This window comes from Struthio camelus, chromosome 8 (assembly GCF_040807025.1).
Source record: "Struthio camelus isolate bStrCam1 chromosome 8, bStrCam1.hap1, whole genome shotgun sequence".
Classification (NCBI taxonomy): Eukaryota; Metazoa; Chordata; class Aves; order Struthioniformes; family Struthionidae; genus Struthio; species Struthio camelus.
In genome coordinates this window covers 3,445,136-3,470,225 of record NC_090949.1, presented here as the reverse complement: position 1 = coordinate 3,470,225, position 25,090 = coordinate 3,445,136, and the positions used below count along the sequence as shown (strand labels likewise).

The window sequence follows — 25,090 nt, the reverse complement described above, 5'->3', positions numbered from 1 at the left end:
TACCAAGCATTTAAACCAGTTAAGTGATTTCCCACCTGTCTTCTGAAGCTACTAAGATATTCATTACAGACAATAAGAACTAGAACCAATTATATTGAACGTATGTATAAAAATGCAGATATAGAGAGCAGAATATAAACAGCTGATCTGCTGATTCACAGTGAATGAAACAACTGTATACAGCAGGAAATATTAACTTGGCAGGAAACAAATTTTGAATTAATCTCTGAATCCTTACTGAGGTCAATCTCTGTCTTTCCAAAACCAGCAGAAATTAAATAATGCAGTTGCTTGGGCTCACTGCTCCATTTTTTTAAAGGCTAGAAGTCCTATGACATGAATTTCCATTTGCTATTTAGGATGTTTAACTAAAAACAACCTCATGCAAAATAGTCCTGAGTAATTAATTACTGCATGCAAAACGTAGGACAGAGGTGCTAGTGCTGGAGTTGTTCTAGTTAAGCCTTAAGACACACACAAGCTGTTTATTTCCTCTCATACAGTTAGCAAAAAGGGTTTTCTACCTTGTTTGTAGATTCGGGTGGCTCATCTCGCTGTTCATGGTGTCGCTCTTGTTGCTCTCTAAGCTCCCTTTCCAGGCGGCAGATTCGACCTTCATACTGTGATTTGAGCGCACTCATCCGCACCTCCAATTCAGTCTTCTGCTCTTCTAATGAGCTGCTCTTTTGCTTCCACTCTTCATTTTCTTTTGTTAGCTGTTCTTTCGTACCTAATTGAGTAGAAAGAATTCTATCTTGTCACTGTAAAAGCGTCCAAGTCTTTCCATGTTCAATGCCTTTCTCTTTTATAGGTTCCTGAAGTATTTTCAAAATCCTACAGAAGTTAAGCTCCAGAAGTAGCTCTCAGAGATCATTTTAACTTCCATGTGCAACTTTTTGATTTCATTGCAACTAAATTTAAAAAGCAGTCATATAACCAAAAAAGAACAAGATGTTTTCAGCGGGTTCTTGTACCATCATTCCTATTAACACCAATTAAAACCAGAGGAAGTAAATGTGCTTTGCACTTGTACACTCTGGAGAGTAAGAGGGAAAGGGAGAAATATCTGAGTGTTAGTAGGGTGAACCTCCTCTAACCAAAAAAAGGACCAAAAAACAAAGACCGTCACACTTTGACTGGCCAAAAACTAATTGAAACTTTGTTTCCCCCAACGTACAGCTAGTTTTAGAACATTTCCAGTAGTACCTAATCTAAAAAGCTTCTAAGTAAAATATAAAGTAGGCCAAGTTTTCCCAAGAATCCTGTCTGAGAAACTTTCATCCTGGATGCATTTCCATAGGAATAATCAAAACCCGAAAGAGAAGAAAACAAACCTCATGGACTGAAAAAATACATATATATGAAATACCAGCTAACTGTGCAATTTTCTGCTTGGCTGCAAGCAGAGTCTTCCTAGTTTTCTCCTCCTTCTCAGTGATCTGTTGCCTGAGCTGTTCTTCCTGTGTAGTCTTCTCTTGCAGATCTTGATGAAAACGAGAAAGTTCTGACTGTAGCTGAGATATCTGCTCCTGAAGATTTCGAGCTTCGGTTTCCTTCTCTGCTATGGTCTAAAGACAGAGACATAACACAGCTATCGGCCACGATGAGCTATTTCAACAAACATAGCTTACCGAGCTTCAGGAACATAATACCGTACAATAAAGGAGTTCACTCCTCTCTGAATGCAACAGCGGAGCACAGAGCGTTCTCCTTCTCGCTTAGTTCTTCTAAGAAACAACGTGTGACATACTAAATACAGGATTAAAAACAATTTTAATGTCTGATCTTTCCTGAGCAGGTAGACGTACAGCTGGGTCACCTCGCATCTTTCTGCATGTGCATGCAAACACCTTCTTCACGGTGATCCATTTAAGACTACAGTAGAGTACAATCCTCTGAAATTGTTTACTCTGTTCTTACCTTTTGTAAACTTTCAACCTGACTCTCCAAAGTCTTTATCTTCCCTTCAGCTTGACTGAGAGAGTCTTTCAGCTCTTGTACTTCCTGGGCAGAAACTTGCTCTTCTTGTTGTTCTACAAAAGACTGAGTTGATGCTTCGGCAACCATCTGAAACACAGCAAGTGGTATCAGGCAAAACAGCACTACCAGATTAGAATGTCATCCCTGTTAGAAGTTGCTTTTGCACATAAACGCATCATTTAAAAAGGTCTGGGCAAAATGCAGGTGTTCTAGTGAATTCTAATGCTGCAAAGTATTGAATGATATGCAGCTCAGCTTTGTGGCAGTTTCTAGGCTAACAGAAGAAAAAGTGGTATTATTTTCTGCTTCTCTCTTGGCAAGTCTGTATCCATATAACGTTACATTAAGGAATGTGAAGATCATTAACTGTATTACACACGAGTCTAGATGAAAACGTACAGTTGAATTTGTTTGCAAACAACAACAACCAAAAGGTGTTTCTACCTTATCATGCTGTGCCTTCAGCTCCTCATACTGAGTCTTGTATCTGCGTCCAATTTTCTTGACCTGTGTTATAGTTTTCACTTTTTCTTGGATGTCAGCCACTTTAACATCCAGTTCTTTCTGCAAAGTGTCCTTTTCTGTTCTTATTTTGGTTACTTCATCCTTCAGGTTCTGAACAAGATTCTGGCTTGTAGTCAAGGATGCATTAGCTCTGAACACCAAAAGATTGGAGGAACATGCAAATGAAATGTACTGATTATCACCTCAAACATCTCAGTAGTACTCATTTATCTAATATCACAGGCAATGTCTACAGTTAATTATGTTTTCTAGTGCCTTGCAATATGTTTTAAAATAAGTTCAATTAAGTTTCCAAAACATTTCTCATTTCATTTTTTATTTATATTACCAAGCTAGAGTAAAAATACCAAAGACTTCACACTTATACTGCGAGAGTTTAGAAATTACATGTCTAGATGCAAATTTATTTTAAATACTGCGCTTTGCACACAACTTTTTACTGATTTACTTCTTCTATACCTGGCTATTTCTGCTTTAAGCCTGCCTGTTTCTTCACTCATTTGTTGTATTCGCTTAGTATTTGCCTCCTTCTCTGAAAGCAGCTTCCGATATTCTTCAAGATCAGTGTCCTTCTGTTGACTCAACAAATGCTGAAAGATTTAGAGAACAGTTTGCGCTTTCGTAAGATGATTATGCAGTTACATATAGAAAATCTTTCCGAGTCGGAGACTAGAGCTTTTGCGCCTTGATACGGACCACGCGTGAGATTAGGCTAGGCCATTTTACATTCATGAATTCAGGTTTTAAAGCTGCACAGACACCAATTCTTCATAATTCAAATGCTTTTCCCAGATTTCTGTCACTTTTCAGGGAACAGTTTAAGTCTTTGCTGTATTCAAATTCTTTCTTTATGAACACCTTCTTTGAAAAGACGCATTTCCCACCTGGGTCCGGGCTTTCCAGCGTTTGACGTCTTCTTCCAACAGCTTCTTCTCTGCCTGCAACATTCCACTTTTCTCGCTCAGCTCAGCATTAGACTCCTGCAGAGGCAGAATGTCTGCCTCAAGCTTGCGGACCTGAGAAACGTAATTGTGGATTAAAATACATAAACTGTCTAGATCTTCTGGGACTGCAGGACATGGAATTTGGTAGGCCTAGAACAATGACGGTAAACAGGATGCAGCAAGCAAAAAAAGCACTCTCAAGAAGTCAAGATAAAGCTTCTCTTACTCCAGCTCTGCCTCTCATTGGCCAATGGGGGTAAGGGAGAAGGGAGATGAGTGAGAATGGGGAATGATCCTACAGAGAAAAATAAGAGGCGTGACTTCACAATCTCCGGTTCTCTTGGCACCTTTTTGCAGAAAAATGATTATTAATTACATATTAGAAGACAAATAATGCTGCCCTGGATTCCACTAAAATGACTGGTGTTTAAAAGTGGGAAGAGGCATATATTTCCCTTTTAAATTCTTAATAAAGTGGTAGTCTACTTTATATCTACTCCTGTACCATTTTTCATCTCTCTGCCAACAACATCCTAGTTAGGATAAAGGTTAAAGGTATACCTTTAGCTAAGGGCATACCTTTACCTAAGGGCAAACGGCAACTTTCATTTTTACTTAGACCAGTCTGAACTTAAATGGATCAATGGCCTTAGAAAAGCTGGAGGGGAAAAAAGCTTAAGGGAAAGATTCCTCCTTTGTGTATGATGTCAGGGAATAATCACTACACCGTATATTTATTGTAATTAGCAATGTTAGATCCAGATGATAACTCACTGGAATATCTGAAAACATCATACATGAACCTCTGTACTAACCTTTGCTTGCATTTGTTGTAGCTCTTGTTCTAGCCTCTCTTTCTCTTCTCTCAGCATCTTGTTGGTTTCTATGAGCACATTCATAGTCTCAGTTTTTTTCATTAATTCTTCATGCTGAGCAATGGTTTTTGCTGTTATCTGTTGAAAAGATTTAAAGATGTTTGTGTTTTACCTGCACACACAAACATACTTATCTCCACCTGGCATAACACCATCTTGGAAAGCTGTCACAGCGTTCATTAGCTAACACGTATGTACAAAAAATAAATACCGCTTAAGAAACGGGAGAGGGGAAAAAACGCAAGTGACATGAAAGATTTTTTATTTTACTTATTTATTTATTTTTATTTATTTTTGAATAGCCGTACTGCTTCACACGACTCAGAATAAAGACCTAGCATTTGGCTACATATCTGCCTCAGTTCAGGAGCTACTGATTCTTCCAAAACTCTTCCTATTTGGGCACAGGTAGCAAAGAGATATTGGAATACAGAACAGCACTCCACTTACTGAAATCACAAGCAGTAACGTCCAACCCTACCTGCACTTTCTCTCTCTCAGCATTGAGACTGTCCTGCAGCTCCTGGAGCTCCCTTTCCAGGTGCTCCACTCTCTGACGGTAACGCAAACTCTCCACCTGAGCCACCTCAAACCTAGTTTCTGCAATCTCCTTTTCTCGACGTATAAATCTGCAGTAAGAAAAGGCACAAAGCACCAGGTCAAGGAAAAAGCAAGATAAGGCATTTTAAAATTGAAGCTTCTTATATCTGAAGGACTCTTGAACACAGAAGCTGGTTCAGAAAGGTCAAAAATAAAATCCAAATCTATGCAAATGAGCACAAAAACACAGTGAGAAAACGGTCTCTATGAAACCTTCTTGCTGACCATAATCGCTAAAACCTGCTTTAGTTAGAATCCACTCCAAATTTTTCCTAGGAGTAGAAAAAAAGTCTCCTCTATTACTTACTGATGTAGGGAAACAGCCTCCCATCCAGCAAAGAAGAATTTAAATGTCATATATCATCCTTGAAATATAAATTGAGATAGAATATCTCATGTGGGAATTGAATTTATAATAATCAAGAGAGGGAGCCCAGAGCTAAATTTACCTAAGAATTTCTAAGATTTGTTCCTGAGATTTGCCTTCCTCATTGAGAGAAACATTCAATGCACTTGGCATGGCTTCTTTCATAGAGGTCACCATCTTGTTACTGAGACTTTCCAGTTGTTCATGTAACAATCGATTTTGTTTTTCCAAGTCTTCGCAGCGGGATGCAAGTGTTGAAGCTTCATCCTACAACAACAAAACTGATGACTGAATTCTGTGTAGGCTAGTAATTGAAAAAAGCCCACCAGAACCATGAAAACAATCATACTTTGATCATTCTCTCTCTCTCTTCCCAGGAGGCTTTGCACTCTAACAATTCCGACTCAGCTTTCTGAGCAGCTTCCTCTAGCTGCTGCCTTATTGCTGCATTCTTGGCAACTTGTTCTTTAACAGCCTGCAATGCTTCAACATCAGCAGCATGAAGCATTAACTCCCGTTCGTATTTGTTTTGAGCTTCAGAAGCTATCTTTGCCTGCAGAAAACAACAACAGACTCTGTTATGTTTAATGTTACGTGTCTGATAGGTACAAAAAGATGCTCGATAAAGAATAGGAACCGCTAATCTTAAAGAAAACTTCTGGCTAAAAGACCCTTTATTATTCTCAAGTACTGAAGAAATAGGTATGTTAGAATGGTTCCTTAAAAAAATTGTTGTTTATAAGAAAAATTGTAACTCGCAATCATTTTATCTGAGGATAGAAGGAGGAAGCACTCTCTAGATATTTCAATCAAATACTCCTGCTGTAAATTCTGCATGGATAAAAGACAAGAATTTGTCTAAGAACATCCAGTGAATACTTCTAGAGGTGAATGGGCAGCTGTATTTACTACACGAGGGTAAAAATTAAAGATAGGCTAGTTTGGTCATAGTATTAGTTGACACACAGAAAAGTCTTTCAGTTAAATTTTGGGTTGGATTAAAAAACAGCCAAAAGTTCTTCTTGATCCTTTAAATCTAAAAATCTCACCTGCAGAAAAGCAGAATCACTGCAAAACAGATAGTAACAAAATAACATTCTCATCAGGTACTGCTAAATATTATATTGCTCCACAGTTTTAGAACACTCATGTTCTGTTTTGGGTTAGACAGAGTACCCCACTGACTAACTCTAAGAGTTCAGTTTTTCTTGCCTTTTTTCCAGGAAAGTAGACACTGATTACCAACAGTTAATTACATTCCACAATCAATTTCTTACATAATGGGATAGACCTTAGAAACTGTAATCCATCATCCATCAATCCATCTTCTATTACTGTTTTTTAAACCTGACACAGACTATTTGCAGCACCATTTTATATTCAGAGTTGGTTTAGTTGATATCAGTTCAAAGTTTTATAAGGTAAAACCATGAAGTAGTAAATAAGCAGCTGTAGAAATAGAGGAAATAGTGCTTATTCCATCTCTAGTAACTCTGATTGATTAGCAACACTGTAACCAAAAAAAATATGTTTGAGCTCGAGTGAAAAACAATCACAGACCAACGTTAATTCACCACTTCTGGCTAAAATAGGCAAATACTACAAACATACTTGCTCTTGGCAGTCACGTCTGGCTTGCTGTTCATTACTTAGAGCTGTTCCAGCTCTCTGAAGAGCTTCCTGAACTTCTGATTGCACAGTTGACAGACTTTTCTTCAGTTCTGACAGCTAGACCAACAGGAAAAGACATCAGGAAAAAAAACAAAACCAAAATAACTCTAAACAAAGTTTTTGTTTTTTTTTTTTAAACAGAGTGTTGAATAGAGCAAGGCTTTGAATGAAGACAGTCGTGAATAATTTAAAACCCAAGAACGATCATATTATATGATTATTAGATTATGTTGTAAGATTTTATGTACTACAATAGTTATAATCTAAGGAGAAATACTGTCAAGGCTTTGACCTATTAATATTCAGAGCTGGTTTTGGCAGAACTATATTACTGTTCTCTCAGAGTCAGGTTTGCAGTAACGCCAGTTGCACTTATCTTGCTTCTTTCAGCCCCAGTAAGAGCCCAAACCTAAAACAGACAAAAGGGCATAGACCACTCTGTTTTCAGTATACATGCACACTACAAATCTGTTTTTGGTTTGTACTGCAAAAAGTTCTTTCTGAAACCTTCTCAAGGGCTTTCTATTCATGTTTTTCTGCAGACAGCGCTCAAAGTTCAAGGCGATAAGAATAGTTTTAAATACAACACCACCCTAACAAAGTGATAAGCTTAACGTATCGCTCAGGTTTAACAGCCTGTCAAATTCAGTTAGGCTTCCTATATCCATTTGGGAAGATTTCATTTGGGACACTACTACACTGTATTCCCCCTACAGAGGGAAGTGAAAACAAATTTACCTTTATGGAATTATTTGGAAGCACGTGCCGATGGGCTCTTTATCGGGGAGTTCAAGGGGTGAACGTTCAGCACGTACCTGTTGTTCCATACTCTCCACAGCTTTACGCTTCTCCTCTTGAAGTTCTTGCTTTTCTTTCTCTGCCTCCATCAGCTTCTTTTCCAGCTGTGCTTGATACTCTGAAGATTCCTTCAAACGAGCTTCAACCGTTGCACGAACTTCCTCTGTCACCTTCATCAAAATCAATTAAAAACAAATGAATACTTTTTGCTTCAAATATGGTATTCTGATGCAAAATCTGTAATTTAGTAACGATTTTAAGCCAGAACAGGTATTCTCAGCATCTTGTTTAGAACATAAAATCCTCAAATACCACTGAGAATATTATTACAAATTTCCCAAAACTGCAATACCTCATGAAGTACATCTGATAAAGTTTTAGATTACTTCATTCAAGTATGCAGCAACCAACATAAATTTATTATACATAAAGTCTGCAGTACAAGAGACTGAAGAATTCAAATTCACACCTTCTTCATCAAATACTAACTGCTTCTGACTGAACACTAACTAATGCTTTGGTTATCAGCAATCACAGGATTATAGGAAGAGTTCTTAAACACACTTCCCCCTTTTGAAGGAAGACATCGGCAGAGTCCAGCCTCGAGTAAAACTTATGTTTTAAAAGTATACTGCAAAAAGGTCTAATATTCCCATTGCTAAAAGTGTTTTTAATCAAGTTCTCTAATATATGGTCTTACTGCACTACTTTGTGGCGCCTTCTAGACTAACTTTAGTTTCTTGGCTTCCTCCCACGATCCTACAGATTACAGTACAGATAATAAAAATAAATATCGTTCATCCTGTTTCTGTTTTGCTGCAATAGACAATGTTAATTAACTGTTATCTACTTACTTGTTTTTCCTTATTAAGGGATTCCTCTAGACTAAGGACCATAGCCCTGTACTGTTCCACATTACTAGAACTAGTTTTGAGTCTTTCTCTCAGGTCATTAACTTGTTCCTCAGCTTGTCTTAGTCGACTTACGAGATCATCCACATCTTCATTTGTATTTGGCTGACCTATAATATAATATTAGAACGCGTTCATTAACTGTACAAGTCATCTGAGGAGATTTCAGAAACATTCCAGTCAGGTGACTGCAAAATAGGAATACACATATTTCTAAGTGTGCTTACTTGAAATAGAAAAAAATCCACAGAAAAGATTCCTTAGCTTATTACTTTTTCAGTACCTTATAAACACAACAAGTTCTTTGAGGGCTATCGCTGTTGAAATTTATTGGGCACGGTAAAAATTATGAAGTAAACCCATGAACTACCTGCCTTATCTCCGGGTGACTTTTTGCGTAACGTGCATGTAAAAACAGCATTAGACTTGTACATGTCCTCAGATAAATCCAGTCAAACTAATAATATATGTTTTCAGATTGCTAAGTTTGAGAATCTGGAAATACGGGCTAAGTGCAGCTAAGTTAAAACACTGCCCTATTGAAATCACTGTTCTTTAAATCATTACTCTGCTGAAAACCTGAAATCTTTTCAGGTTTCAACCTAAAACACACCACCTCCCTCCCTCCCCCCGCCCAAACATTTGCAAAATTTCTCCACAGAAAACTGTCTGCCCTGATCGAAACAGCGGCTTACTATTTAAGTACGTTCCTAGCTATAAATATTGCTACAAATAAGCATCAGCAGCGTAGCTAACACATTCTGCAGTAGAAACCTCACACTTACCACAGGAAATAAAAAGCGTTTTTAAGGGCAGTGTCCTGAAACCTCCCACGTTACATACAAAACAGCCCCGAAAGAACTTATTTTAATAAGCACTAGTGACATGATATGAACTCTGCTGGTCAAAACAAACATTCAAACAAAAAACCAAAATCACAAACAAAACTCACCCTGGTTAATCTTGTGACTGTAATAATAATAGTAACAACGAAGATTTTTTTTTTTCTGCCTATTTCCCTAATTCTAAAAGAGGACGAATTTTACCTTATCTGCATAGAGCAGTGTTTAACGTAAGACTGTTTTCTGCACTGCATTTCTTTTTACCTTTCCCTGGAGCCCTCTGTGAGGACTGAGATGCTAACTGAGCCTCTGTATTATTAAGCTGCTGTTTCAAAACTGCAGTTTCTTTTTGGGCATTCTTCAGAAGTTCCTTGGTGTTAACATGACGGTTTGTCTCAGTCTCAAGTTGCCTCTTCAGATCCAAGATATGAACCTGTTAAGACAATGTTTTTAAATTTTTAACTATCACGCACAGCACAAGGATCCATTATGTTTGGAAATTTCACATATGACAAACAGAGCAGTATAAACTGACAGAAGCCACGCAACAGTGTTTTTGTTTTCACTCAAATAAGTTTAGCATATTTATAACTATACTTGCCTCTTGATTTTTGGTAAGGGCATGCCTTTGTTCCACCTCACTTTCTAGTTTCTTCTTCAGCTGAGATATCTCACGCTCTAGTTTTTCTATCTGATTATTGAGTCTTTGCTTTGTTTCTGTCTCAGACCTCTCCAGTATTCCCTGATAAAAGAGCAAAAATGCACTATGCTCAGAATACACTTGAATAATTTTCTTCTCAGTTATTACAGCATTTCATACAAAGATATCGGTTACAACACTTCTATCTACAAAATAATTACTGCATGGAGCAAGTAATAATAGGTAGACATAGAGAATATTATGAAAAGTAGAACTTAAAAATGTTTGACTTTGTTTCCAAATATTCTTTAATAATAAAAATACAAGAAATATTATTAGAAGAAAATCCACACGGTCTAACTCCAGGGATTTAAAAAAAAATTGCTACATAAATATCATTTAGTCACATGACAAATGTTGTACAGGTATTCGCTATACCTTAAAAAAAAAAAAAAAAGAAAAAAGAAAAAAGAAAAGAAATTGCCAAGACAGGTAACAGTAAATTTTATTATTATCAAAGTTACGTAACGTAACGTTTTTCCTTTTAATTTGTTTTATGCACTGTGTTTCCATTTTAATGTGAAGATCTTTCTCATCAACTCAAAATTCTCAGGAATTTGCCTCTGTAAATAGCAGACCATCATAATTTAGGATAAGTATGACAAATTTATTTTCACAAGCTGCGTAAGTAATTTGTGTGCCAATTTTTAACAAAAATTGTAACAAAAACTCCTCTTTAAGACTCAATCCGATCACTGCTGGAGTCTATTTCAATGGTTGTTGACCGAAAGACAGACTCAGACTTGAATGTAAATAACGCCACATACCTGAATAGTTCGTAAATTAGTAAGCAGTAAGTTCTGTCCTCTTTGTTCGACTAATAAAGATTCACGTTGCTGAGTTAAACGTACATCTGACATCTTCAAAATATCTTTCTCTTTTTTTAAGTTTTCGGCTCTCACCTTTAAGAGAGCAAAGAACAAAAGGAAATTTGCTAACAATCCCAAATCTGTGCATTAATTCTAATTTGGCCAATCTTACTTTTATGATCAGTTAGCAGTCCTAATTAAGAAAACAAAAAAGAGCTCCTGATTTAAGATTAGAGAACTGTAAAAATCAAATTTATGCAACTAGGCCCAGAACTGTAAGAGCATAACTGTATGATCAACCACATTCTGTTTTCTCTTTAAATATGGTTATTGGAACAACACTCCCAAGATATTTCGCCTTCCCTCAGTACTTGATACATTTAATGTATTCACCTGTAACATTTCACAAAATATCTCAACACACATGCACGCAAGCTACGACAAATTTAATAGCCAAAAGAGTTCTGACAACTCCGAGGATAACCATAAGAAAAACTCTTGCACTAACTTGGAATATCTGAAAGTATAATACAGTGTATTACTCACTTCTGCCACAGCCAGTTTTTCATTAGCTCCCCTCAAGTCTTGAGTCATAGTGTTTATTATCTGCTCTTGCTTCTGAGTTGTAGCTGTGAGTTTCTGGTTTCTCTCATGCAAAGATGTTATTTCTCGACGATACCCTTCAACATTATCCTGAAGCATTTCATAACTTCACATGGAACAACAAAGAGAAGTACATATTCATCAAGTTAAATTATCTGAATTTAATTGTAGGAGGTATATATACACAGCTACATGTTTTGTGTTCCAGCGTACCAGTTTTCAGGTAGCCTTCTATGGGGCTTACACACCTAGACAGTATATTCTTGATCCCACCTTCGTTATTTTGTCTTTAACTCAATAGACAATAGCAATGTTTCACGGCAATTCTTCCAAAGCAAACTGTAGCTTAATGCGAAGCATGCAGCATGATTCTACTGACAAAGGCTACACAAATAAGGAAATGCAATTGAGCAGCTAATTTACCGTTTGGAAGCAAACTCCAGCTGTGTGGATATCTTTGCATTTTGTGACCTCAATTCCGTGACTTGCTCCTGAAGTTTTTCATTTTGTTCATTCAGCAACTTGTCATTCTCCGCCTTTTCTTTTTTGTAGTTCTCAAAAACTTCCTGCAACTGTATCACAGAACAGACATAAAAGTGCTTACATAAGTATAAAGAAACAATGACAGCTTTCCAGAGCGTTTACTGGAAAACATACCTGCTTAAGCGCAGCTTTAGCCTCCACAGTCTCCACTGACTCAGTCATTGATACTGGAGCAGGAGTTGACATGGCCTGAGGTATATTTGAGCGTTTTGGAGTAGATGTAAGAGAAATCTCCTCTGGTAATATACCTGAAGCTAAATAAAGAGAATTTTAAAGACACTTTTAAAACGAATACTTGCCAAAGCAGAAGATCACATAACCACATTTAAACGTGGCCAAGAACAACACTGCTATTTGGAAAGTCTTGGGCTCTCCTAACCAAGTGACTGATTGTCCATTTTTCTAGCAAGAGCCAAAACACAGGGTGAAACAATTAGCTTAAACATCAGAGAAGAAAGTATGAGCCTACACGTTCTGCTTAATAGCTACGGTAGGTTAGCAGAACACACGTAGTTACTGCTAAAGCTCAGTTGATACATGGTGACTCATTACACTATTAAACTACAACCATGTGCCTAAATCCCAATTTATGGATTTTCCAATGATGAAGGGTAAAAAACGAATACTCTACTAACAGAAGTTACTAGTACCATTTCAGCACCACTCCTGAAAGCTCGCAACAAATGACAATGCTATTTTTTGAATGGTGCAGAAACGCGAAGCCTACCTTGCAAAGGAATGATAGCTCCTGTGGTCTGTGCCAGCAATATGCGGAACATGTCACGCTGACGAACTATAGACTCAACCAGCTGCAGCTGGTGATGACGCGATTCACGCAGTTTCTCTAGCTCATTGAGAGCTTCTTCGAGTTGACTCTGAAGCTCAGAAATTCTGAAGCCAAGAATAGTTGTTTTAGTAACTTGCACAGCAAAATGTAACAAGGTAACACAATCCTTTCCTTTTATCTTTTAGTCGACATTTATTTTATCTTTGAAAGTGAAGTACCATTGAGATTTTTGACCAAACTTACAGGAAGATTTGGCCTTTGGACTTTTTAATTTTTTTTGTAGTCGACAATGAAAGCTGGCCTCTTCCAAGAACAGCAGAATAGATGTAATTATATTCATGCAAATAACTTCACGCAACAGTAGCGTAAACAGAGAATCAGGCTGAGAACTTACCACACAGAACGGAGTCTCTGTGAGCTAGCGAATCAAATATGCATACATTCAGTACTTTGTTGGCTAACAGAACTGGAAGCTTAACAAAACCAATTCAATTCAACTCCTCCCTTTTTTGGAAGACAGCACTACTGTGTGAAGTCACATTCACTAAAAGGCTGACATTTCTCTTTACTGAATGTTACAACTTTAAAAGATTTTCCACACAATTCTACTATTACGAAAGGCTTGAATTTCAGTGTATGTTCTCATACTGCTGTTCATCTGTGGGTTAGGAAAAATTTTTAGGAAGAATTTTTGGAAGAGCAGTATTTTTTACCTTAGCTAAATAAAAAGTGATAAAAAGGAATGACAATATAAAGCTAGACAGGATTTTAACCTGAAACTAAGACAATGTTGCTTAACAACAATTTGCCTTGATGTGAATTGCGTGTCTGCTCGTGAGCATACACACATATATATATATGCACACACAATTAATAACAATAAAACAAAAAACATTGAAAGAAATGTTTAAATAATGCCCTGTTACTACTTAGTATGAACACTTTACTAGAAGGAACAGAGCTTACTTGGATGATGTTGTTTCTTGTTCCTCCTTTTCTCTGGCCTCCCCCAGCTCCCGAAGAGCCACCAAGAGACGCTGATTCTGCTGCTGAAGTTCTTCAATATTTCTGTAAGAGACTAGATGCTGAGATATCACTTCAGAAGAGCTACTGATGTCAGCAGAGCTCACTTCTTCATCACGAATCACGTGATTGCCTCTAGCTTCTTCAAGTTCCATTAAGAGCACACGAATCTGAAAGAGAACATTCTAGTGTAAGAATTGCACGTAGCTTTAACAGTTAACTGTGAAAAACAATCTAGTAAAGTACTTGAAAGCAAGTTGTTTTTTCCTCATACAAATTACCTACAACACTTGAACTATTACATCAATAAATCCATGCAAGATATCTACAGCATAGAAAAAACAGTTTAACAAAGGGAAACCACATCAACACCAGAAGTCGGTATTCTTGGTTTTCAGTTCTGTGAAGAAATCACAGGGCATTCCAATTAAACAAATGCAAAACAAGTTATACTTCAGTTTCCCGTGACAGATCTTGAACTGCCTAAATAGCTTCGCTTTTATCCAGCCAAATTTATTCTAATTGCATAAGCAGAAATATGAAAAAGCACATTATTATCCCAAGAATATGCTTTCGATATCACAAAGGCTCTTGTGACAACCCAAGTGTATCTGAACGGCTGAATACAACTCTAAGGGTTAACAAGAGAAATGCAGCACCATGTTAATAAATAAATTGGAGAAAGTACATTTTAAAAACATAGCAATATTTGTTCTACCTGCTGTGAAAGGTCTTTTACTTGTATTTCCAGTCTCTGGTTTTCTCTTTCAAGCATAGAGGCATGCTTATTGGCTTTATCAGCATCCTCTTGTAATCGCTGGATTTCCTTCAAGTATACAAACATTAAGAAATACACATCAACTCAATTAAGACACATTTCTTTCCAAAGAGATGACGTCAAACGTTGCCTTGTGAATTTTTATACTGCACAATAGCTCTGACTTTAATTATCTACTAATTATTGGCTTCTTGAAGACCAGTTCTCTTCCTTCGACTAAAATGTGCAACTCCAAACCTTTATTACTTTAAATTACAGTACAGAGGTTCAACTTTGCATATTTTAGAAACAAAGGCCATAATGTTTCATGCCGTATTAGTGTTCAATGTCCATACCTCTTTCAGTATTAACAGGAACTGGGTAAAGTCAAATTTTATTTCTTTGGACAGACAGATGCAAAAAATCTTTGTTTGTAGAAAGAATTCTACTCGCATAGAAAGTCAAAGATTGTGAGTTAGCGCATTTAAGCACCCAATGCAATGCAAACTCTGAAAAACATCATGTCCAAAGAATACTATGTATAGTCTAAAAACCTCAAGCTAGGATGTTCAACAGACTTTTAACTGCAGTAACAGTTGACTAAAAGATCCATTTTATACATTTACTAATAACCCACAGGATTAATTACCAACATCCATTTCTTCCATATCCTTTACGTGCTATTTTCTCTTTCTTTCACACTGACCTTCATAGCTTGTTCCAGCTTTGCAGACAGACTAGCAACGGCTTTTTGGGAGCGCTCAAACTCTTCACGCTGCCGTTTTAAGATTGGTGCTTTGGCTTCCACTTCCTGCACTATTTCATCCAAATATTTATTAATTCTCTTATTCTCCAGCTTTTCCAAAAGCAACTGATCCTGAGTTTCTACATATGCATTGTACAGCTGCAACAAAAAGTTGTTTTGAAGAAGTCTGTCTAGTTGTATCAAAGAACCACCAATAATTAGACAAATCATACATTCAAGCAGTATAATTTTATACAAGTCTAAACTAATTAGAGAAACAAATTGAACTTTTTAAAAATGTTTGCTCATGACTCATATCAAGGCAAGCAGTTATTCCTATTAACTTAAAAACTGCAAACATTTACATTGCAACTGTAAAAAATGCCCTCTACGTAAAAGGGGCAAATCTTGTGCAAGTTTAAGAAATAAAGTATCAAGATTAGTATCCCATGAGAAAGCAACAAACAATTTAACTTTAACGGCTGGACAGAAGCACCAGAAAACAAACAAAAAGAAAATACTCGATCGTTGCATGGAAGTGCAAAAAAACAAAAACTATGTATAATGTATCATTATGTTCATTTCCTTCTGCAAGCATAAGACACAGCAGAACAGTGTCTTTAAAAAAAAAAAAAACTTGATATGCACAAATAAAATTTCAGGGGAAAAAAATAAATGCTTTGATATTATATGGAAGAAAATTATAAGGTATGTTGCATAAAAATCGCAGTAATTCAGTAATTTAGCTAGTAAAATCCGCCTCAAGCATGTAAGAAGATTTTGACTTTGGTCAGGTACTGTAACAAATCCTAGCAAATGAACAGAAATCTCTATTCTCGGACTATTAACGGAGCAAGTAAATCTCGCTGCTGGCTTTTCACAGGCCTTGAAACTTCAAGAGTGTCTCACTCACCTCAGTTAATTTCATTCCAGGTTTGACTACTTTAGCAACTGCTGCAGCAGTAGGAGACATAGCTGCTAGCTCCTCCTCAGACAGTATGGCTCCTGAAGACATAATCCCACCAAATACCATTAAAATGCTGCTATAATTCTCATTATAAGTATTTGTTAATAAAGTAAAGAACAAATCTTCATATACCTTTGCATTTTATAACTGTCATACTTTAAAAGTAATCTAGATTACACATACATACGCATAATTGACTAATATGACATATTATATTTCATTACTATATATTTTCAAGTTCTTTGATCAGTGTAATTTGAAATCACAAAGAACTTTTGCTGTTAGTCTCTTAAAATTCAGATAATTCCAAAATGCAAATAACTGAACTACCAGGTGCAAAAAACAAGCAAGATAGCAAAGTTTAACATCAGATTTCTTAGCAAACTTTGCAGGAGGCTTAGAGTGGCTGAGTACTTGTTCACTTTCATCAAATTAAAATAGAGAATTAGCAAGTATACCTTGTGCTTCTCTGTTCCCTCACTGCCCTTTTGCCTGCATATATTAGCTACAGCAACAGAATTTCCTTTCCAACAGAAAACACAAAGTGCTTCACATCGATAGAACTAAACTGGTGGATACTGAGTATGACTTACTGTTAAACAGAAATTTAAGGACAGAGGCTTTTTTCTTCTTTATAAAGAGAAAACAAGAATCCTCCCCACAAAAAAAATAAATAAAAGCAGGATGATTCAGCCGTAAGGAAACATCTCTCTCCCTTCTCTTTGAAACAATGTGTCAGATTAACAAAAGAACTTCAGAAAACATTTTGATAGAAATGCATTTTCTGGTGGAATCTATCTATCTATTTGTGTGCAAAAAAGCTTCTAAAACACATGATTAGAGCTGACCAAAGATGAATTAAGACTAATGCACTTACTTCATTTGGAAATTCTAGCACAGTAATTTCACGAAAAACTACTTAGGAGACAAAGCTTGAGGCTTCATGTACTTCAGTTCTTAATGTTACCCCTACCTTTACGTTTTGTAGCAGATAGTAAGTCGTTTGCATTCTCTAGCTCTTTTTCCAGCTTACTGATCTTTTCTCTCAGTTCTTTTTCCATCGCAGCTTTTGACTCTTCCACTTCAGCCAAATGCTCCTGGGTTGCTTTATTAGCTAAAATTAAATCAGACAATAAGGTTTGGATTTTTTTTTCCTTTAGAAAGGCTAAAGTCTGCAAAAACATCACTTCAAATCACTTTAAAATTTCACTTTCACGCAGTCTGCAGAAGCTCATGTTGTTAAAAATAAATCAGTAACAGGACAGAAGCATGAAATGCTGCTTATCACTTTTGCTTGGAAGATACCAACTAAAAATATGAACCACTATTTATCAATGAAAAGAAATCTAAAGCAAGAAAACTCAAACGAAAAGATAACCTTGCAAAATTAGGTCTTCTCACCAAAACCTAAAGTAAAATCCCCAGGTACATTTGAAGACTCTTCCCCCAGTCCTCCCCCAACCCCCAAAATTCAAATATTTGTGTAAAATTTTTGTTACAGGATGACTGATGTTTCCTCCTTTCCTCCACCCCCCGCCCCCAAATCTAATGATTTCCCTTCATAGACGCTCCATAATTATTTCTCAGAATTTAAACTCTGTTCCAAAGGAACATGAACTAACAGTTCTTTTACATTTGCCGTTTCTCACACGCAGCTTACCTTCACCCGCTTCCTTCAGAAGCTTGTGCAATTCTTCTACTGCTCCTGTCAGTTCATTACTTTTTGCCTCTGAATCATCAGCAGCACTCTAAATACAGGCATTTTATTTAAAATTTTATTATTCAGCGACAGCAAATATATCTTTACTTGAAAGCCCAAACTGTTTTTGAGCACAAGATTCACCTAAACCAGACAATTCCGTTTCCACTTAGTTTAATTTTCACCTAGATACAACAGTCATGATCTGACTGTTAGAGGAGTGTCAGGCGCTCATATGACAAGGCCAACTAACGTGTATGTTTGTATGCCCTTTAGGTGTTTTTCAGCCAGTGCTGGTTTATTCCTTAGTTGGGTGGGGTGGGGGAACTAGTTTGGAGAAATTTAAGTAGTCAGTTTGGATCGTTCTTAAAAATTTGAGATTTTTAGGGAGTCTTATACAAACACTCATTTTTTTGCCCCTAATTAAAAAAATCTCACAAGTGCAAGACTGTACAATATTCTAAGTAATTCCGCGAGTCCAGTAGAGACGACAACTGAACAAAGCAGAGACAGCAACGCAAACAAAGCTGATTGAACTTCTGGTAATCAGTCAAGATTCAGAATAGGCTCTAATGGGATAGCACTCAATCTCGATTCTTTTAATATTTTACATCAGCAATCAAAGGTAGATAGTGAACCGTATGTTAGGCACAGGGCAAACCTTCAAGCACCATCAAACCAAAGTTTCTATAATAAATGCAAAGGATAAAAAGGAGGAGTAAAAAAACCAAAAGGTAAATGGCAATCTGTTATGCTCAAGAAAAATTAGTTATTGACTTGCTGTTAACTGAAGGGACCTCTGCTCACATTTATCATACAAAATATTAACAAAGAATTCAAACATTCCACCCCACTTAATTCTAGGTGACTATAATATAGATGTATAAACTGAAGACTATTCAATCCTCCACTTCTGTAGCAGATTTGGTCTTAGTAAACTACAGGAAAGTGTTTTCACTCCATGAGCTGACATAATAATAGTCAACAAAAATCTATTTAAATTATGCTTGAATCAGGTGACGTGTGACATTTAACCGCTTCTTATCACACCACTAACCCTTGCAGCGTTCATTTCAATGAACATCTGCTAACCGTGCATAAAAAACAACTTGCATAGTCATCCTTTATATAAGACCGCCCTCATCTCCTGCTACAATGTTTAAAGATGTAACTACACTCAAACAACATGAAGCCTCAAAGTCCTGAGTATAACATTACAAACATAGATCATTCTATAGATTAAACAAAACTAAGCAATGTAAGATTACAAACGTTGCCTAAGACATCATCATAATTGGCAAAAAAAAGCAGCAGTATTTCAGCTATCTGGTCATATCAGTTACCCAAACTAAGATACTCTTCCTCACATTTACACTTTATAGGGACAGAATCAAAAATAAACAAACAAAACAGTGATCTGCATTACACTTAAGACCAAGATTTAGATCCAAGAATAACACTAACATACACCTATCATTAGATTTACCTTATATAAGTTGGATAACTTGATGTGGGCATTCAGCTCATTGTGGAATCTTTCCTCCATACTAGCTTGTTGTTCTTTTGCCTAGTGAATTAAAGAAGAGGTGGGGTGGGGGGGCAAACCATTATTTCCATTTCCCCTTTTTTTTTTTTTTTTTTTTAAATTGCAGAAGCAACTGTAATCCTGTCACACACACATTTCAAATTATCTTACCTCCTTCAATTTGCTCAAAAGGTCTTCCACATGTTTCTGAAGATTTTCATTTGATTGTTTTAAGCTGTTTACCTGTTCCTCCATTCTGGAAACCTGTTCAAATAGTAAATGAGGGTATCACGTATAAATTTGTCTTCACAATTCACCATTTCAGAAAATACACATCTCACTGCTTTCTACTTAAAAAAAAAATCCAGAAATAGAATAAAAGGTCTTTGCTCCCGTGCATACAGCTAAACCAAACAGTGAGATGCCCCAAATTATTCAAATTATATACATCTAAATAACCTCTCTCAGTGGGAGCTCTCAAAGGAGCTGTGCACAACAGAGAACCTGACCAATTCAAATAGCTGTAAAAACAACTGCTGAGGTACCTAAACAGAAGCTCACTGAAGCTCAATATTTTCAAAATATGGCCATTGATTCTGCCATGTGTTTTGCTGCAGGAAAACAAAAATATCATCACACACATACAACCTAAAGAATGTTAAGTCAGACTCTTCTGCCTCTTCCACAACTAAGAATCGTATTTCTGTACGTTTTCACAGCATTATACCATTACATCCTTGTGTTATCTGTGACTCCAAAATTTCTGGTTTCTAGGTTAGAATTAAAGTGAGATATATTTATACCTCATTTATAATTAAAAATTCTTCTATTTTACATAATGGTAACTATACATATTCCTTGTAAAGCACAAGCCCTTAGTAGTTGCAAAACACACACTGATTTTTTTCTTTAGAAAAAAATAAGTGCTATAATAAATGTATTAATTCAGTTAATAATTCAATTAATCCTGTGGTATTATTTATATGAAATGACGACAACAATCAGGAATTCTATTACCTCCTCTTTCTTGTTCTCCAGATTACATTTAAGCTCCAAGATCTCATTGCCTTTTTCTCTGGCAGTATGTAGAAGTTCATCAGTTTTGGCTTTCAGCTCAGTGTTCAGCCAAGTGTTTTGACTCTGTAGTAATTCCTTTTCTTGCTCCAACCTTTTCTCACGATACTATAAATAAAATTGCACAATGTGATTGTACCAGTTCCACAGAAAATAAAGAATCTAATCAAAGTACTATGACCAGAGCAGAAGTAAAAACAACACTGTAATTTGGAAAAAAAAAAAAATCAAATGACAGGTGGTGCTCCTTATTGCATTGGTAATACTAACTTACCTGTCTCAGACTACAAAGAACTTCTTGACATGAGTTAGCTTTCTCAAAGTTTGGTTTTTTTACAATAGACAGGAACATAAAGATTTTCTTCTAGTCAAAGAAAATGAAATTAAGATATCAAACCATTACCTTCCTCCTCCCTTTACACTTCTTTATCGCGTTTACTCTGCCAATAGAGAAGTGGTGCATGTTCAGAAGTAGACTTTTTTCTCCTTTCCACCTGCCTTCAAGGACCTGCAGGCCTTCTTCCTAGTGGGCAGGAGCAGCTGCTACTGCCGCTGCTGAGGCTTGGGCATGCTTGTCCAAACTGATGCGCTCTATGTATTAGCTCTAAATATTACTTGCTCCCTACATGCCTCTGACTTCCAAACCCTGACATCAATTTTATAGTAAGACCTTTTGTCAGAAATGACAGAAGAAGCATGTAAGTGGTTTGACCTACTTTCAAAGTTAATAATGACAAAATGATGATTACAACACATGTAAACAACTATTTATTGATAGCATTATCACATTAACAAGTACAATGAATATAAAACACTACCCACCTTCACAGAAACATCTGATGTTTGAAGTTCATCTAACTTTAACTGAAGTTTCACCTTTTCTGTGTTTGCTTCTGTAAGCTTTTCATTTAAGCGTTTAACATCCTCTGGGAGAGGGAGGAGGAAACACATGTAAACAAACTAACAGTAAAACTATTAGTTTTACCTATTAACTAGGTTTAACTAACAACGTAAAGAACGAAAACAGATAACTTATGATGAGAATACTGTCAACTTTTGTGTTGTTTTCTCTGCGCAAAGCCAAGCACTATTTACCAAAACGCTGTGTTTTTCTACAACTTGCATGTAACTTCCTACCTCATTTCTCTTCCCCAAACTAAATCCTGTTTTCTGCTAGTCCATTACTGGGAGCTCTCTACACAAACTGGATACTCCATACCAGCCCAATTCTTCAAGCAAATCTTTTGTTTAACATAAGGACGTGAACTGTTTTGTTACTATATTCTTGGATGTACCATTTAAATGTTCAACTTCCTGAGATCGTCTTTCACTTGTTCGAACCAAATCTCTTTTTTCAGCTTCCAGTTCTTCTTTTTCTCTAATTAAATGGCTCTGAAAAAAATCGCAAAAGAGCACTAAAGAAGTGTAATCAGCTTTATTTGACAGTTTATAGTCACCATTTACATTTAACACCACAGAGACGTGTGCTAAATAACAGCAAGTTATCCCTGCCAACTACAGCGACTGAAAGCTGGTATAAGATGGTTCGACAGTGGGAAACTGATTCGGTCTAAACTACACGGCAGAGAAGTGTAGCTGCTTTCATTGTTTCTATCACCTTGGTATATATAATTCACACAAATGCAGGTTAACACACTGCTTTCTTCTAGTGCATTCAAGTTTCCACACCCAACAGCTTTCAGTGAGTTTAAACTAATTTTTCACAAACCATTCTGATACTAATGCCCAGCTACCCCTTTGTGCTTACATGTGAAATGCCAGTATTGCATGCAATTAGGTAGCAAAGAAAAGAGAGGAGTATCACTCAGCTTACGAGATCTGTTCACTGAATAGCTAGTCTCCGTGCCTTTCCTTAACTGGCACAGGGGTGCCCAACCTGCAACAGGGCTCTCTCTGGTTCTCGCAAGACACTGTATTTGACTGAAGTCCTCTGGGGAAACATCAGATACATCTTCTCATTGTGGACAAATCAATCTAACAATATTCTCCCTTCCTGCACCAGAATCAGTCGTCTGCTGGATTAGTCAGCTGAAGTGACTTTTAGTCATAATGCAAGGAAAACCATGTCAGTATGTGGAAAAGGATGGGGGAGAAAGATCTCCTCTTCAATTTATAGCTTAACAGTAGATGAGCTGCAATATGAAGCATAGCTGCCACTGTTTGATTGAAGGGTTAGCTTAACTAACTTTGGAACAGCTTTCAACTAAGAGGAAACAATCTACTGAAACTGAAATAACAGTAACTGCGCTGCCGTAAGTACACCTGTATCTCAGTTTGTTAAAACTGAACATTATCCAGAAACCACACAATCTTCCTGAACAAAGGTAACTATATCTGTACTGATATAACTAAAGTCTATTTTGGAATTTGCTTTGGTGCAATCTTTGGTGCAATCAAAGAGGTGAATCAGTCTTTCAACTTATCACCTAGTTCCTCTGGTACCTGTATGGCTGTGTTACGATCCTGAGCAGCTTCAAGTTCTTTATTTTTCTCATTCAGCGACTTCAGCTGGTCATCTGTTCGATAAGAAGAAATAGCAGTGAGGTAACTCCATTGTAACAGAACCCATTCTCCAGATGCAATTAAGTCATCATTTCCCTTATCAACACTGACAAGAAAGGGAAGAATTCAAGACTACAGTAAACAGAAACCCAGTACATAGATTGGATGGCCTGAGCAGTATTGAAGCAACCTAAAGCAGTCCTTAAGGGCAGAGACATTTATTGCCAAGATCAACATATGTCCACTGTCTTATTATTATTACAAAACCAGAAAGCAAATACAAGGCTTTCTTTTTCCCTTAAACTGAAATTTCCATTAAAAAGAAAAACTGCATGAAAAAGTAAAATATCACTTTATCTGCAGAAACAACAAAAGTTACTGACAAGTGATTTTAAACTCCTGCTTAAAGCTTTAAGCATTTCAGTATAACATTGGATTACGGAATGACAAATTTTGTCCGGTCTTAAGAATGTGCAGTTATACTTACGAAGTTTTTTAAGCTCCTCACGGAGAGTTTGACATTCTTGGGTCTCATTTACAAGCCTCTCCTGACTTTGAGCCAGACGCTTTTCTACTTCAAAGTATTGTTGTTCTGCAAAACGACAATGCTATGTCAATTCTTAATAAGTAACTTTTCTCATTTCTCATCTTTAACAAAAACCCTACTTATCGACAAGTATATTAAAGAACAATACTTATCAAGAGAACATCTGAAAATAATAATACTATAGTAGAATCCAAAGAAGAAAACCTGTCTTTCTGAAGCCAAAAGAGGTATTTCTAAATTGGATTAACACTGTTGAAAATACTTTGTTAGCAAGGAAAAATGTATGTTTCTGAACATGATTCATAAAATAAAAATCTAATCAATTTTTTTACTTAATGTTTTTGATTTAGCTCCAGTCAGTTCTATTAATACAACCATGTAGTGTGGGCTCAATTACATCAACTTAAAATTTCTTGTATGGTATTTCTGTAGAGTATTTTTCTTGGTAATCTGTAGAGTATTTCTACACAGATATAATAAAGCCCATGTAAGCCTAGGTACCCCGAGATAAAATCTGGAAAGTGTTTTACAAATGCTTCTGAAACAGAATTCCTATGTTCTATGCTGCACATCCCAGAATACTGAAAAAAATAGATCTAAATTGTGATTTATTATATGAAACAGTAACTGCGTTACAGAGCTTAACTGTAAAACGCTTGGTAAAATCAGAGATAACTTTTCTATCAGGCATAGTGGACTTCTAAAAAAGCACCGAGGAATCTTTTTTTTTTTTTTTAAAACATATTTTATGCTTCTTAATAGTATCTTACAATTTCAAATAACGCTGCCCCTCCAGCTACATTTGAGAAGCAAGTACACAAAAGAGACCAGCCTACTTAAATTAATAAATTCTAGCGCAAATTAAGGTAATCCATAAGTTTACCTGAGCAAGGTTTTTATTGTGAAACGAAGGCAGAAAGGTTGAGGGAAAGGCGAAAGGAAAAGTTAAAGCACAAGTTTGTCACCTACGTGATAAGCTAGCTCACACCCACAAGCCTACCCAGCATGCATGCTCATCTACGCTTTTCTCTCACTTCTACTCCAGTTCCCTACTGGTATCGACTCTTCTGTGATCAAGTAAGCGCCAAACCAATCCAGAGACTTCGCTTTTATCAGGAGCAGACCATCTGGGAAGGTTCACTTTCCCAACATGGGATTTGACAGAAAAACTACTTGTTCTGAGAGTTGCCTGGGCAAATCCTTATTTCTCTTCCTCGACTAGGATCACAGCAGATCGAAGTTGCATCCTCGCCCGTTACACATCTCACGGAAACC

General features: G+C 36.6%; 1 protein-coding gene across 4 annotated transcripts in view; it reads right to left on the bottom strand.

Moving 5' to 3' along the window:
• Positions 1-25,090, bottom strand: part of TPR (translocated promoter region, nuclear basket protein) — a 40,953-nt gene that overhangs the window by 15,528 nt on the left and 335 nt on the right. For all 4 annotated transcript variants that reach the window (XM_068953581.1, XM_068953582.1, XM_068953583.1 and 1 more), the window contains exons 2-34: positions 23,756-23,860; positions 23,209-23,282; positions 22,041-22,137; positions 21,568-21,671; positions 20,689-20,853; positions 19,843-19,935; positions 19,633-19,713; positions 18,108-18,195; positions 17,421-17,561; positions 16,394-16,485; positions 15,442-15,639; positions 14,697-14,804; positions 13,922-14,148; positions 12,896-13,059; positions 12,283-12,422; positions 12,049-12,197; positions 11,569-11,731; positions 10,981-11,115; positions 10,115-10,255; positions 9,778-9,946; positions 8,615-8,781; positions 7,778-7,930; positions 6,903-7,019; positions 5,641-5,844; positions 5,374-5,558; positions 4,806-4,953; positions 4,265-4,402; positions 3,390-3,521; positions 2,965-3,095; positions 2,425-2,635; positions 1,921-2,067; positions 1,370-1,568; positions 525-730 (exon numbers count right to left, since the gene is read on the bottom strand). In XM_068953581.1, the coding sequence (XP_068809682.1) occupies positions 525-730; positions 1,370-1,568; positions 1,921-2,067; positions 2,425-2,635; positions 2,965-3,095; positions 3,390-3,521; positions 4,265-4,402; positions 4,806-4,953; positions 5,374-5,558; positions 5,641-5,844; positions 6,903-7,019; positions 7,778-7,930; positions 8,615-8,781; positions 9,778-9,946; positions 10,115-10,255; positions 10,981-11,115; positions 11,569-11,731; positions 12,049-12,197; positions 12,283-12,422; positions 12,896-13,059; positions 13,922-14,148; positions 14,697-14,804; positions 15,442-15,639; positions 16,394-16,485; positions 17,421-17,561; positions 18,108-18,195; positions 19,633-19,713; positions 19,843-19,935; positions 20,689-20,853; positions 21,568-21,671; positions 22,041-22,137; positions 23,209-23,282; positions 23,756-23,860 (4,772 nt within the window). The remainder of the gene's footprint in view (positions 1-524; positions 731-1,369; positions 1,569-1,920; positions 2,068-2,424; positions 2,636-2,964; positions 3,096-3,389; positions 3,522-4,264; positions 4,403-4,805; positions 4,954-5,373; positions 5,559-5,640; positions 5,845-6,902; positions 7,020-7,777; positions 7,931-8,614; positions 8,782-9,777; positions 9,947-10,114; positions 10,256-10,980; positions 11,116-11,568; positions 11,732-12,048; positions 12,198-12,282; positions 12,423-12,895; positions 13,060-13,921; positions 14,149-14,696; positions 14,805-15,441; positions 15,640-16,393; positions 16,486-17,420; positions 17,562-18,107; positions 18,196-19,632; positions 19,714-19,842; positions 19,936-20,688; positions 20,854-21,567; positions 21,672-22,040; positions 22,138-23,208; positions 23,283-23,755; positions 23,861-25,090) is intronic.